Genomic DNA, 15437 nt, shown 5'->3' with positions numbered 1-15437 from the left:
TCCAGGTTTTAGATAAGGTATTCATTGCATCCTTGAGAATATTTAAATATTTTACAATGACATCTGAATACAGAGAACAATAACAGAAAATTAGTCCCAGTTGGGGGAAAGTAGTTACTGTGAGTCATTTGTCCATTTTATTACAGGTATATTTGCCCTGTGTTTTACAAACAAAAAAGAGATATGTGGGTTACATGTATGAAACACTGGATCAGAAGGAACCAGTATTTGATGCAAAAGGAATAGAAACAGTCAGAAGAGACTCTTGCCCTGCTGTTTCTAAGGTAAGTTCTGTGTATGTTGTTTTCGGCAGTAAGAAATAAGCTGGTGCAGATGTAACTATACTTAAACATGCATCTAGTTAAAGAACTGAGTCTCACATAATTACATAGAAATACTGGAGAAGTGTGAATTTTGAGAATTTTATTTTTAATTGAAAACTATTCACGTGAGTGTTTAGTTTCAGACTTCTTCCCATACCTTTCTATCAATATCTCTATGAAAATTCTGAGTTTCTTGGCCATTGCCTTTGAAGATAGGATAGCTTCTCATGTAACAGCTCCCAAGAAGTAGGGAGCAGGATGCAGACAGGAAACTGTCAGATACTTCCGAAGAAACTCAGTTCATTCCAGATTGACTGAAAATTCCACCTCATCAGTCCACTGCATGCCGGATCATGTTGTACCTGGAATACTTGCAATACAGAAACTCCATCACTTACCTGCACTAGTCAAGTAGGCAAAGGCTGATGGTTTATATTATTTTATTTGACTCGGTGATATTTACATTTCTCATTTTTTTTTCTTTAGCTAAATTGGATTCTCTCAGTACATAATAAGATTTTGTCCCGTTTCTTGTTCTCTAGATGCTTTGACTGGTTAAGAAAAGCAAAGTTTTATGTTTTCCTTACATAGCAAATGTTTCATCTGAATATCATTCCAGTATAATTTTTCTCACACTATGTGATCTTCTAAGAAATAACAAGCTATATATAGTCTCAAATACTTCCAGTTTCTAAAATTTTTATTATCACAAGATTGAGCATGGGCGTGTGTGTGTGTGTGTGTGTGTGTGTGTGTGTGTGTGTGTGAGAGAGAGAGAGAGAGAGAGAGAGAGACAGAGAGAGAGAGACAGAGAGAGAGAGAGAGAAAGACAGAGATTGATTGATTGATTCCAGTACCTGATAGCTTTTTAAAGAAAACTTGGCAATAATACCGAAACATACTGGAAGCTATTTTATCTTTTCTGCACCTTTTTGTTTTAAGATACTTGAGCGTTCTCTAAAGCTGCTGTTTGAAACAAGAGATATTAGTCTAATTAAACAGTATGTTCAGCGACAATGTATGAAACTTGTGGAAGGAAAAGCCAGCATACAAGATTTTATCTTTGCCAAGGAGTACAGAGGAAGTTTTTCTTACAGGCCTGGAGCCTGCGTTCCAGCCCTTGAACTTACAAGGTAAGGATGCACACTACAGCCCAGCCCTCAGTGCACAGCCCGTGTAGTCCAGAGGTCGTCTGCAGCACCGGGGGAGAAAGGACAGCTAGTTAGAACTGTAGTGTTTTCTTTACTTTCCCACATCAACCTCGTGAAAATTAAAATGTTCCCCTGTGCTTTGTAAGATGTCTCCTTCCGAGCTTTTCATAGGAAACTAAATGCAATAAAGCTGACGTCTGGTTACATTTGTTTCTTCCATAGCAGAGTTCTAAAGTGTGAACTGTCAGAACATTTACATGCATTCTGCAGTCAGATTGCTTAATTAAGTTTCTTTCTTCTTTCACTGTTAGATATATAACAGCACTAAGGACTCATAGCTAATCCAGGCAACAGTGCTATAGAGAGTAAGTCTCAGACTTACAGCACTGTCCACTTGGTCTCAGCTGAGCAAAGTGTATAAAATTCTCAAAGAATTAACCATCTAATTTGAAAGTAGCCGTGTAGATTGCTCTTGGTTTCAGGCTTAATTCTGAAAGTTTGCTGGCAAGGTGCCTTCTCTGACAGTCTATGTACTTCATTTGGATCTGAACAGGAAAATGCTTGCTTATGACCGGCGCTCTGAGCCTCGAGTTGGAGAACGAGTGCCATATGTCATTATCTATGGGACCCCTGGGCTGCCCCTTATCCAGTTGATACGGCGCCCAGCAGAAGTCTTACAAGATCCAACTCTGAGACTGAATGCCACTTACTATATCACCAAACAAATCCTTCCACCCCTGGCGAGAATCTTCTCTCTTATTGGTATTGATGTCTTCAGCTGGTATCAAGAATTACCAAGGGTAAGTTAGTAAATAACACATGTTCTCCAGCCTCTGCACTAGGAGGCAGAGATAAGAATGTTTCAATGGTTGGATAGCCAGCTAGTCTAGCTCCAAACTTAGTAGAGACCCTGTCTGGGGGGGTGGAGGGGGATAGTGAAGACAGTGGAAGTAAACACCTGAAATCGACCTGTGAGCTCCCCATGCTATACACGGGCACACAGAATGCATGGGATATAAGCCAGGTGGAGGCATACACCTGTACTTCCAGAACTCTGGAAACTGGAGCAGGAAGATGATGAACCTGGCTACATAGCAAGATCCTGTCTCAAGGAAAAGAACACATGGGATATAGTATCTAGATATAATCCTGAAAAACCCAGGTGAAAGAACTGATCTTCAAATACCCTTGCACTTGAAAGCCCAGGGTAGAAGCTTAGAACAGAGCGGGCTTGAACTCTGCTTGCTTAGTGTAGGTTCCTGAAGAGGAGCTTTCTAAAAGAGTCCTCGCTTATCTGTCTGGGAGGACTTACCTCATGTGTGCTCAGCCATCTGTCATCAACTCACAGTGTTCAGCCAAGCTAATACAGAAAACTCGTTTCTTTTTTAAACAAATTTCAGTTTTAAGAAGAAGGGGAAGCATACACTAGAAAACTAAGGTTAAAACTACTTCAGAGAATTTTTGCTGGCTGACATTATAAAATGCTATATCCAGGCTGGAAGCCAAGAAACTCAGATTATTATTATTTTTTTTTTATAATTGCATGACCAGCAAGAATTGTAAGTCAATGACATTTCTAAGATACTTTACTCCCTGTTTATGCAAAGTTATTTTATAAGACTCCAAGAATAGAATATTATTTCATTGTAAAACAAGTACTAGATCTCTGAAACAAATATTAATGCCAACTAAAGAATTCCCAGGTGATATATATCTAATTATCTTTGAAATGCTTTGTGTTTACTTTCATTGGAACTTCCACGCCCTCCTGACTAACAAAACAAGACATCTGATGATGGTGATGCGTAAGCTCGGGCTGAACACACAGTCCAGTGGTTGAGAGTACATTTTACTCATAGAGAGGACCCAGGCTCAATTTCTACCATCAGTGGTGGCTCACAACTACCTGTAGTCCCAGGTCCAGGAGATCCAGCTGGCAGTATGTATTACACATATAATGCAAGCAGGCAAAACATTCATACATGTGAAATAAATAAAATCTTTTTAAAATGTAAGGTCCATATAAATCTTAAAAAGACTTTGGCCACTTTTATATACTCCCATATCTAAAACGGTTGTTCAACATTTGTTAAAGGAAAGAAAAAAAAACTGTAATTAGGTGAGTAGCTGCTTTGCTGTGAAGATCACTCTGACTTATTTCTGAATTGATTTATTTATAGATCCAGAAAGCTACCAGCTCCTCCAGAAGTGAACTTGAAGGGCGGAAGGGCACCATCTCTCAGTATTTCACCACTTTGCACTGTCCTGTGTGTGATGACCTGACTCAGCATGGCATCTGTAGTAAATGTCGAAGTCAACCTCAGCATGTAGCAATCATCCTCAACCAAGAAATTCGAGAATTGGAGCGTAAACAGGAGCAGCTTGTAAAGGTACAGTCTAGATCAGTAGATCCAAACACCCTAACAGTCTGATTCTTCAGGGAGACAGCATCAACTCTTCAAGGTAGAATGAGATGTGAATCCAGTAGGAAAAGTGAAGTGAGCATTCTAACCAGATAGACTCCTAATACAGTTGGGGTAGAGAAATGGCTCAGTGATTACAAGTGCCTATTGCTGTTGCAGTTCCTAGCACCTACATTACAGACAGTTAGCAACTCCTGTAACTCCTGTTCCAGGGATCCGATGCCTCTGGCCTCCACAGGGACCTTCACGAATGTTATACACACAAGCTCACTCAGGCACGTACATATAAATATTAATATTTTTAATTAACACTGCAGTTTAAAAGTAAAAATGGCTTAAGTTATTTTATAATTTAGTTTTTGGTTTTATAGGATAGAATATTGTTTATTAAACCTAGATTACAATGGCCATCTACCCAATATCTTTTATTTAAAAATAATGTGTTACAGCTCTGCAGGGAAGGTTTCTTCAGTGCAAATGTAACAGCTCTGCTCCAGGAGGGGAGGTTTCCTCTACTATAAGTGTTAGAGTTCTGTACCCTGAGGGGAAGGGTTTCCCCAGCAAAAGCATTGCAGCTCTGTTCCCAGAGGTATCCTGGCAGTAGAGAGGCAAGGGATACCACGTCTGACATCTGCATCAGATCCTTCACCCTAATAGCCAGGTTTCATCTCACTTTACTAAAACTTACTTACAGCCTGCCCCGAGGATCTATGCTTTCTAAAAATATCACTGCTTCTTGATATCACGGACTAGAGTCTTGCTGTGATAGGCCTGACCCATGTTTTTGTTTGTAGGAATATGGATTTTCAGATGTTCGAAAGCAGTGGAATGCTTTAAATGATGTTTAGTGGGCCATTCTTGTAGGAGCATAGAAGACAGTGGTGCTGAGGGTGATTTGAACTGTAGGGGTCTGGCTCAAGAGGTTTCAGGTTGCCTGGAGATGGTTCTTGTGATTTTGGTGAAGAATATGGCTGCTTTTTGCCCTTGTCCAAAGAGTCTGCCTGAGGCTAAGGTAAAGATACTTAGATTAATTGCATCGATAAAGGAAGTCTCAGAAAAGCCTAGTTTAGACTTTGTCCTGAGGTTCACTCTTATGAGGAGCGTTTTCATCAAGTGTAGCAAGCTTAGAAAGGAAAAATACAAAGTGCATGGTTCAAGGATTAAAGGGCACCAGGAAGTGGAATGGAGCTAAATCTAAATTCAAGGATATTAACTGTAATTAAGGGAGTGATGACTTTGGGGCAAGATCCTGCCAACTTAAAGTTTATTGTTTATGTGTTTAAAGTTGAACAAGGGATAGTTATATCATGTTAGGTGCTATTATGACCTGGTTATTGTTTTCATTTGGACATAAAGAGATATGATTATGTCAGATTGACAAGGGATGGATTGTGATGTCTATTCTTGGTTGTCAATTTGACTATAACTGGAATAAATTACAATCCAAAACTTATAAAGATCTTATGAAAAGGTAAAGGCTTAGGTGGTGGTGCATGCCTTTAATCCCAGCATATAGGAGACAGCCAGGCAGATCTCTGAGTCCAAGGTCAGTCTACAAAGCAAGTTCCAGGACAGCCAAGCCTAGGCAGTGAAGGATGTTAATACAACAAAGGGGTCATGTTTCATCTTCAGTGAGCCGCAGAACTTGGCAGCTTCAGCCATCTTTAAAGTCAAAAGTAGAAGGTGTTCCTTGGACAACTAATGCTAGTTACCTGGAGCCTGGAGGAGAGCCTGTCAGAGTTTCCGAGATGGTTTAGTAGGTGATCAAGAAGAGAATGAAGGAATCTAAGAGCATAAGAAACCAGCCATCCCTAAGAAGAATAGAATTTCATGCTTGTTAGTGGGACTGTACATGACTGGATTAAGTGTTTTCTATCTATGATAGTGACCTTGGCTAATCCCACATTAGTAGCTTGAGGGGTAGACAGCTGAACCTTAGAGATGAGACTCTATGTCCCTTGCCGGACAGATTAATAAGGTGGAGGTGTCTGGCTAATTTGCAGAGATGGACTACAAAGGAAGAGATCGTCTACATATTGTATAAGCTTGGATTTAGGAAGCGATAAAGAGAGTCAGAGGCCAGAGCCTAACCAAATAAACTTGGGCTGTCCTGGACCCCCTGGGGTAGGATAGTCCAAGTAAGTTGGGTAGATGTTTGGCTATGAAGGGCCTTGGGGTGTCCCGTATCCAGGGATCTACCTGAGAGAGGCAGTAAGGGCAAAGCTATGTCAAGTATGTGGTTTGGACGAGAACAAGATGGGGAACATCGGGTGAGCTTGGGGTCAAGCAGATGTGGGAAGCAAAAGAAATAGAAGCTCCCATTTTGGCTAGGAGGGCCCCTCCCAGCAAGGGCTCAGTCAGGTTGGTACCACCAGAAAGGAATGGGTAAGAGGGATATCCCAAAATATATAGCTAAGTGGTAGGGTTTGGTGAGCCTGGTAAGGCTGTCCCCCTATCCAACAAGAGAGGAATGCAGAGGAGAGGTGAGACCCCAGAACTTTGTCAGAACTGAAAAAGTGACACACACACACACACACCCCGCCATGTCCAGAAGGAAGGAGATTGAGTTTCCTAATACTGTGATGGCTACCAAAAGCTCCCTGTCAGATATGGCAGTGGTCAGGCCAAGGGAGCCTGGGCCCCTTCAGTTGTCCTTGCCCAGACCAAGGAGGTATGCTATAGGGTGATCTGGGTTTGATTTCCCCAACTGATGGAGTCTTCCCAAGAGAAAGACTATTTCTCGTGCTCTCAGGATTCCTAGAGTTGTGTCTAGTTCTTTGTGTCAACTTTGATATGTCTGTTGATGTTGGAGCAGTCATATTGATTAGTCTTTAGAAGTGAGTGTCAGACTGACACTACTAGGAGAGGCAAACTCCCCGGTCCTCTAGTTCTCACAGCCTTTCTGCCCTCTCCTCCACAATGCTCTTGGGGCTTCACAGCCCTGCATTTTGATTATGTGTGGTTCTAGAATGATTCTCTTGCAGAGAGAAGTTTCCTTGATGAGGGTGGACACGTCACTCACCTGCAGGGACAAGGACAGATGTTCAGATGTAGAGATCCTGTTAGTTTAGTAAAGTGATGGTTACAGGTTTGCCTCCAGGCTCCGCGACCGACCTCACGTCTGCCTTCTTAAGTTAAAACATAGGTATCCTGTTTGTGTTACATTTTTAAATTTAAGTGTGAATCGAGCTGTAACACTCAGGATTTAAATCACCAGTATAAGCCTTATAAGTAAACATTTCAGCTAAACTTAGCAAGTTAAGTGTTCCAGGCTAGATTATTTACCAGACAGGCATGGAGAGTTCTTAAATATTCATCAGTGTGTCCTGGCACCTTAGTGTGGCTGTCGAACATAAGCTGCAACACAGAAATGCTCTACTGGGGATAGATGGAGTTTCTTGGCAAAGATCTAATTAGCAAAATGCTTCCTAGAACAGTATGCTGTCTCTGCTTCTAAGCAGTTTGCTTGTGGCAGTAATGTGACATTAGATACAATGACCAGTGTGCTTAGGAAAGTGTGCCCTTCAGTTGACACGAGGCATCTTACAGATCAAACTGTCCGTGCCATGTGAGCCACGGTTAACCAGTACCTTCCACAGAGGAACCGGAGCTGTGATGGCAGTGATCGTGTTCATCTCAGACAGTCTGGTGCTGTCTCACTGGACTCTGAAACGTGCTCTAGGCTGGCTGGCCTAAGACCGAATGCTTGCAACTTCAGGCCCCTTTCCTAGCCACAGAGTTGTTCTTTCTCCTTGACTCTGAAGAGTTCTCACTAGTATTGGTTTAAACTAGGTTTTTACATTTATTGATCATTTTTCAACTACGATTAAGCATCATTTATACCTGATGGTGTAAGGCATCATGTTTCCCCTTTGCCAGAAATGTGTTCTGTAATTGATTATTCTTAAGCACTGTCTCGGTTCAGATGCTATCGCTGTGAAGAGATACCATGACCAGGGCACCTCTTAAAAACGAAAGCATGTAATTGAGGGCTGACTACAGTTTCAGAGGTTTATTTACTGTGTTATCATCATGGCGGGAAGCATAGTGACACAGTCAGAAATGGAGCTGGGGAACTAGCTGAGAGCTACATCCTAATCCACTTACACAGAAAGAAGAGGCAGATACTCTGGGGTTGGCATGGGCTTTTGAAACCTTAAAGCCCACCCCAGTGGCACGCTTTTCCAAAAAGGCCAAACTTCCTACGCCTTTCAAATAGTGCCAAGCATTCAAATCTGTAGTCCTATAGGAGCTGTTCTCATTGAGACGACCACATGCCATGCATTCACTCTAACTTCTAAAGTTCCCATACATCTGTCAGACAGTCTCAACACTATTTAAAAGTTCAAAGTCTCTTCTGAGCCCCACAGCACTCTTAACAGTAACCCCTGTATGCAGATGACATACTTTCAACATACCATGGTATAGAATATGTATTATCCAAAGGAAGGGAAGGAGACATAGTGAGGAATGCTGGACCAAAGCAAGACTGAAACCCAGCAGGACAAACTCCAAAGTCTGTATCTCCGTGTCTGATGCACACGCTTCAGATTGCTAGCTAATGTCAGCTTTGTTGACTGCAACATGCTTCTTTTTCTTAGGCTGCTTGCACACCCTGTTAGCAGCTCTCCTTGTCAGGTATTCCATGGCTATGACAATCTCCAACATCCTGGGGTTTCCAAGGCAATCCAGGCTTCACTTTCACAACATCACTCGATGGTCTCTCTGAACCTCTGTAGAGGGAACCCCCTGGTGCTCCCCTAGCCTTCATGGCTTTTCTTAGCCACCCGAGGGAGATTCAACAATGTCTTTCTTGCATCCTTGACTCTAAAGCCAGAACTGTGTGGTCAAAGCTAGCAAGGTCTGCTGCTTCATGAGCTTGGAACCCAGCCCTTCTCCCGTTACATTTTTTCTTTTTAACACCTTATACATGTTTAGGTATTAGAATGTGATGACTTAGTGTGTGACCAGCATGCAAGGATTGGATCAGATTAATTGTCATTTCTTTTTATTAGTAATATCCCCACCCTCACCCCTTTTTGGGCGAAGGATCTTAAATCCAGAGCTGGTCTCAAACTTGCTGTCTGGCCAAGGATGACTTTTAACGTGTGCTGATCTTCCTGCCTCTAGCTAGCTCCTGCATCCTGGGGTTATAGGTATGTGCCAGTGCACTCAGCTACACATACGCAGCACTGGGGATTGAACCCATGACCCTTAAGCACAGGCCTCTCCTCTGCCTCCTTTAAATTACTGTAGATTGTTATCACCATGTTGTGTTGAAGACTAGAACTTACTCTTCCAATCTCAGTGCATTCTGATACAGCCTTTGCGTATTTCTTCTCTCCCAACTCTCTAGTGATCATTGTTACACCCATTATTTCTATGAGATGTGACCAATTTTAATTTCTATGTATGAAAATGTGGTGGTTTTTTCTTCTATATCTGGTTTATTTCACTTGGTTACATCCTTGTTGCTACAAATGACAGGCTTTCCTTTATGGCTGAATACTACTACTCTATTTTGTAGGTGTGCCGTATTTTTCCTATTCATCTGTTGCTACATAACCTCAGGTGATAACATACCTTGATGGTTGAAAATAGAAGCCACAATTAACATAGCAGTTGAGTGTGTCTTTGACACAGTGATTTCATTCCTTTAGATACATACTCAGTAGCAAAAATACTTGCATCACAATAGTTTTATTTCTAAATGTTAATGTTAATACTGTTTTCTGATTCATTAATACCTTTAAAAGTAACTATTCTAATTGAGATTAAATCATATCTCATTGTAGATTTGTTTGTTGGTTTTGTTTTTTTGAGAGAGAATGTTATGGCCCTGGCTAGCCTGGAACTCAGGATTCTCCAGAGTGAAGGATTATAAGAATGTGTCAACACCCCCAGATCTCCACTGTGGTCTTATCATCCTGCTTGTTAACTGCTTTTTCATATTTACAGGGTTTGCCACTGAGTTTGTGTTCCTTGTATGTATACAGTGGCTATTTCCTATCACACGAATCATTCCCTAACATTTTCTCCCATCCCACCACCCTTTGTGATACAGAAGCCCCTTAGTTTTATATAATACAGAGTTTGTTACTGCTTTGGTTGCTCGTGGTTTCAAATCATAATCCTCAGTTGTGACTTTGTCAGCACTGTGTGCAGGTCTCAGTGGCTTAGGCCAGTCTTGCAGCACTCGAGCTAAGGCAGTGCTTCTCCAGGCGCAGGCTCTGGTTCGGTAGCCTGGGCAAGCACAGGCGGCCTCCTGGACCTTCCCGTGTAACAAAGTTTACTGTACATGCAAGTGAACGGAGAAATGATTCTTGAGACCGTTTTGTACTTTCCATGAAATATGGCTAGGCTTCTGGGATATTCAACAGATGAAACTTTCTGTACTGAGTTAAGTTTGCCAGTTAACTGAGGTAGCAGAAACCTGTTATTTACATATATATGTGTGTATGTGTATATGTATGTCTATGTATATACACACAGAAAGAAGCATTCCTGTTGTTCTGTTTTCTTCACTTTCAGATATGCAGGAACTGTACGGGTTCCTTCGACCGACATATCCCATGTGTTTCTCTCAACTGCCCAGTACTTTTCAAACTCTCACGAGTAAACAGAGAATTATCCAAGGCACCATACCTGCGGCAGTTACTGGACCAGTTTTAAGTTGGCAGTATCCCAGAACTCCAGGTGCTATGTGTTCAGTGTTTACCACTCGACTCCTCTGCATGGTGCTTTCTCCACCTCCATCATCATCAAGTCAGAGATGCTCACTGTCTGTCTTGCCAGCCATCGAGGACTGTGAAGACTTCTGCTAAGGGAATTGAAAAGGATACGTGTTGCTCTCTGGATAGCTCACTTCTTACAGTGTGGATGCGTGCTGCTCTCTGGATAGCTCACGTCTTACAATGTACAAATCCCTCATCATTTCACCTATGGACACTGTTTTATAATGATACAGGTGTTGGGTTTGCTCCAGTTTATGTACCACCTTGTAAATCCATTTGAACAGACCACGTTCCCTGTGGAAGGAACTGAAACCTCTTAAAGAAAGTCATTCGTGTGTATTCCTTAAACTGTTTGTATCAAGACGTGTTGCTTAGAGATATCCACTCACTTTATAATTTTGACTGCAAAATATTTTGTAAATACACTTTTTTACTTTTCAAACAACTGAGTAAAATAATGTGCAATGAATTTTATACAATGATTTTCACGTTGTTGGTATATCTCCTCTAGGTTTTGCTTGACTCAAAGGTAGATTTGTTACTTTGATCAAACTGTGCAAATAGTACCACGTGTAGCATTTTTGAAACATTCTTTTCTAAAGACCGCTGTCTTGCTTTAGCTACTAACGGGGCATTGTGAGGAACTGTGCAAAGACATTTTTGTTACAAACCTGTGGGCCTGTTGCAATACTTTAAAAATAAAATAAAAAATTTATTCCATTTTGCTTGTTTTGTATAGACATTTCTATTGCTTCTAAATATGCTTAAAATATTTTCTTTCCTTATGTACTGTACAGTTAATCTTATTTGCCATCCCTTAAACACAAATGTGTATTTAGGATATTTGTATAACTGTATAAAATGAAAAAGGAATTATGTGGTCAGTGCATTGTTTTTTAAACTGGAAATCCCTTTGTTTTGAGAGTTAATAATGGAAACCAAATTAAAAATTGAATAAAATATGAAATACAGTGCTATGACTCTTATCTTGCCCTAGGTAGAATTTTCTTCATCAGTCCTACAAGCAGCATGGGTTCCATCTAGCCCTAGGCTTTCCTGAATTCTAATGAGGTAAATTTAGGGGCTAGAGATGTAGCTCAGTTGGTAGAGTACTTGCCTAGTATGCAAGAGGCCCTGGGTTCCATCCTCAGCACCACATAAACACAGCACAGTGAGCATGCACTTAGGAGGTAGAGGCAGGAAGAACAGTTGAAGGTCACCCTGAACATCCATGGTAGATCTGAGACCAGCTGGGCTACAAAGATCCTATCAAAATAAACACAGACACCAGAGATGCTGGCTTTTACCTGTACTCTCGACCCTCTGGGAGGCTGAGGCAGGCCGCCTGCAAACTCTAGTTCAGCTTGGGCTACATGTAGTAAGCTAGCTATCTTGGAGGGGAAGTGTAAAGTTGGATAATTCTTACAGCCTGACTTCCATTCTTTTACCAAAACTTTGGGATTAACTTTTTAAAAGAGAGCAGAATATTCTAGACAAAATTTAGCATTCACCTTTTAGATCAGATTGGTTACTGGTAGGTGGAATTTCACTTACACACAGTCAGATTTTTAGACTCCAGAGGGGAGGCAAAGCAACATTACTTCTTTTAAAAACGTGATGCCAATTATTTTCTCATAAAAAAGACTCATACACTGCTAGCTGGCTATCACCACGCAGGAGTCTCCCACTTCCGGGGGGTTGATTTTTATTTAGCCAGGGCTTCTCTGTAGCCCCAGCTGCCCTGGAACTCACTCTGTGGCACAGGCTGCCTATGCCTCCCCAGTGCTAGGATTAAAGGTATGTACCACCGTGCCTAGCCACTGCCAGAATGTAAATATGTACTTATAAATAATGGAAAGATTAAGTTTCTGGAAATGACATAACAACTATGGAATCAAAGATACAAATCATCTTTCAGAAGTTTTTAAAGCATAGTAAATCCTCACTTCTGGGATTATTTTATTGGTGGGGGCTGGAGATTTCTGCATTGTTGGAACTTTTACATACAGTAGCAACATAGTATTTCAACAGTAATCATTTTGTATCATTTGACACAGCAATATTAAAAGATATTCAACATGAATGTCTAAGCAGTTCCATTTAGATACAGCATGCCTGGTTGTCTTTTAGATCAGCTGTTAATAGTTTTGTTTTTCCTCAAGTCACACAAACTCATTTTAATAGTACTGAAGAATTGTTTGGTTTTTTGTTTTGTTTTCTTTTGTTTTTTTAGCTTGTGTTCATTTATCTCAAAAAGAACTAGCTTAGGATAAGAAAATTGTCCATTGGATAAAAGTGTCTGCCGTAAGCATGAAGACCTAACTTCAAATCCCAACACCCACATTTTTTAAATTTCAAAAAAAAACAGACAAGGCTGTGCACTGAGAGGTAAAAATCCAGATCCCATGAGCCCTGTAGTTAGCCAGCCCTAGCAGAAATGGCAAGCTTCCAGTTGGTTGAGAGACTGTCTCAGGGTAATAAAGAAGACAGCAGACATCCTGCTTTGGCCTCTGCATGTGTGCACACACACTGGCACCGCACTCTTAAAAGAACTAGCTCAAAAGTAATCTCATTAAGCATTCCCTTAATTCGTTAAGATACTGTCTTAAGGTTTCCATTGCTGTGAAGAGACATGATGACTAAGGCAACTCTTATAAAGGACGCCATTTAATTGGTGCCCACTTAACAGGTCCAGAGGTTCAATCTATTACCATCAATACAAGAGGCATGGCAGCATCCAGGCCAGATGGTGCTGGAGGAGCTAAAAGTTATTCGTCTTATTCTGAAAGCAAGTGGGAGAAGACTGGCTCCCAAGTGGCTAGGAGGAGGGTCCTCACAGTGACACTTCCTCCAACAAGGCCATACCTCCTAATAATGCCAAGCATATTGAAGCCACATTACACTCCCTGGCTCCCATAGGGTTGTTCAAACACATGAGTCTATGGGGGCCATAGCTAAACAAAGGATAATGCAAAATATATTTAGTCCAACTTTGTCCCCATAGCAGTCTCAACAATGTCAAATGCCCAAGGTTCAGTCCTTCTGAGATTCAACCAATTAACTACAATCCCCTATAAAGTCAAACACAAAAAGCAGATCACATACCTCAAACATCACAGAATATACATTATCACTCCAAAACAACATAGTAAGAAATATGGGACCAAACCAGAGCAAAAAAAACAAAAAACAAAAAGCAACAACAAAAACAACCCCAGCAACAATTTTTCTTCTGGTCTGGTTCCACTCCCTGATAGCAGCTTTCCTTGGCAGGTATCCCATGGCTCTAGCATTTGTAACATCTTGGGGTCTCCAAGGCAACTTCTTGTTCCAGTGTCTGGGATCCACACATGATCTTCTGGGATCCTCCAAAGAGACTTTTCCAGCTCTGCCCTCTGTAGCACTCTGGTTGATTCTACTCCACTGTTGTGGCGGTTATTAGTGGTCATCCCATGGTACTGGCATCTCCAATTGGCTGGAGTCTTCTGCTGCACTTATGCTTCACCAATAGCCTCTCATAAGCTCTCTTCATGGTGCCAAGCCTCAACTTCTTTGCATGACCCCTTCAGTCCTGAAACATCAACTGCAACTGAGGCTCCACCTTCACCAGTGACCTTCCCTGGCCCCTCATAATTACAAGCCTTGGCTGCTTTCATTGACCCCTTCATGCCTCAAAACCAGTACCACCTGGGTGATTCTTACACATTACCAAGTCTAGCTGCAGCATGAAGTATAACCTTGGTTACCTCTAGAACATAGCTTCTTCGTGCTCTCAAAAAACACTTCCCAGAAGATTTCACCTCAGTGATGCTGGTCTCTTCTTAATCACTGCAAACCAGTTGTCCCACTAGGCCCTTCTATCTTGACTCTAAAGTCAGAGCCACATGGCAGAAGTTGCCTAGTTCTGCTGCTTGCTGGAGCTGGAACATGTCCCCCTTGTTCTATTACATTATCACCAGCTTTCTGTTATCCGACTCCTAAAATCTACATTTCTACAGAAAAAAAAAAAAAAAAAAACATGGGCAGGCCTATCACAGCAATACCCCACTCCTGGTACCAACTTCTGTCTTAACAGATTCCATTGCTACAGCCAGAAGTTATACAGGCATTTTCTCAATTGTGGTTCCTTCCTCTCATATGACTAGCTTGTGTGAAATTGACATAAAAACTGGCCAGAGCACTACTCCAACATATACAGTTGATCGGCTTTGTAAGAACTAGAAAGGCATTAGCCTGGGAACTGGGCAGTGAGACGCTCCGGTGAGAAGGGGGAGGTTGGCAAAAGCTGTGTGCTCAATAGTTTCATGTCAACATGACACAACCTAAAGTCATCAGAGGAGGGTGAAGAAGTCAGCTCAGGAACTTTGAAACACTTGTCCCTCTGGAAGGGAGAAGCTAATTAACATTCCTGGTCAGCTCAGGAACTTTGGAGAAGTCATGGACACTTGGCTCTCTGGAAAAGAGAGGCTAATTAACATTCCTCAGACAACAGGGGAGAGAACCGACCTGAGGGGTTGGGACACATTCCACAGGATGGACCGTTGGCCACCCACGGACAAGGGAAGTCCTTGCCACCTCTTTCCCTAAGACCAATCAGTTTTAAAGTCACACTGTTCTGCCAATCATATTGTGCCTAGTTGCTTTTTCTCTAGTCTACCCCTTAAACTGTATAAAAACTGACCAAATGGGCTGCTGGGGTCGCCATTCCACCTTCAGTGTAGGACGACCCCAGTGCGTTGGAACATTAAATCTCTCTTGCTTTTTACATTGATTCTTGGCTCCTCATGGTTCACTCAGGGAGTCTCC

At 41.7% G+C, this 15437-nt stretch overlaps 1 protein-coding gene across 1 annotated transcript in view; it reads left to right on the top strand.

Moving 5' to 3' along the window:
- The window catches only part of Rev3l (REV3 like, DNA directed polymerase zeta catalytic subunit), a 148728-nt gene extending 137126 nt beyond the window's left edge, over nucleotides 1-11602 (top strand). The window contains exons 28-32 of the mRNA XM_028768990.1: nucleotides 147-284; nucleotides 1266-1456; nucleotides 2028-2274; nucleotides 3655-3864; nucleotides 10429-11602. Of these exons, the coding sequence (XP_028624823.1) occupies nucleotides 147-284; nucleotides 1266-1456; nucleotides 2028-2274; nucleotides 3655-3864; nucleotides 10429-10569 (927 nt within the window). The 3' untranslated portion in view covers nucleotides 10570-11602. The remainder of the gene's footprint in view (nucleotides 1-146; nucleotides 285-1265; nucleotides 1457-2027; nucleotides 2275-3654; nucleotides 3865-10428) is intronic.
- Nucleotides 11603-15437: the final 3835 nt, after the last annotated feature.

The sequence above is a fragment of the Grammomys surdaster genome, unplaced genomic scaffold (assembly GCF_004785775.1).
Source record: "Grammomys surdaster isolate TR1022 unplaced genomic scaffold, NIH_TR_1.0 190, whole genome shotgun sequence".
Taxonomy (NCBI): Eukaryota; Metazoa; Chordata; class Mammalia; order Rodentia; family Muridae; genus Grammomys; species Grammomys surdaster.
Note: the sequence above shows the minus strand (reverse complement) of the source record. Positions and strands in the feature narration are given on the sequence as shown.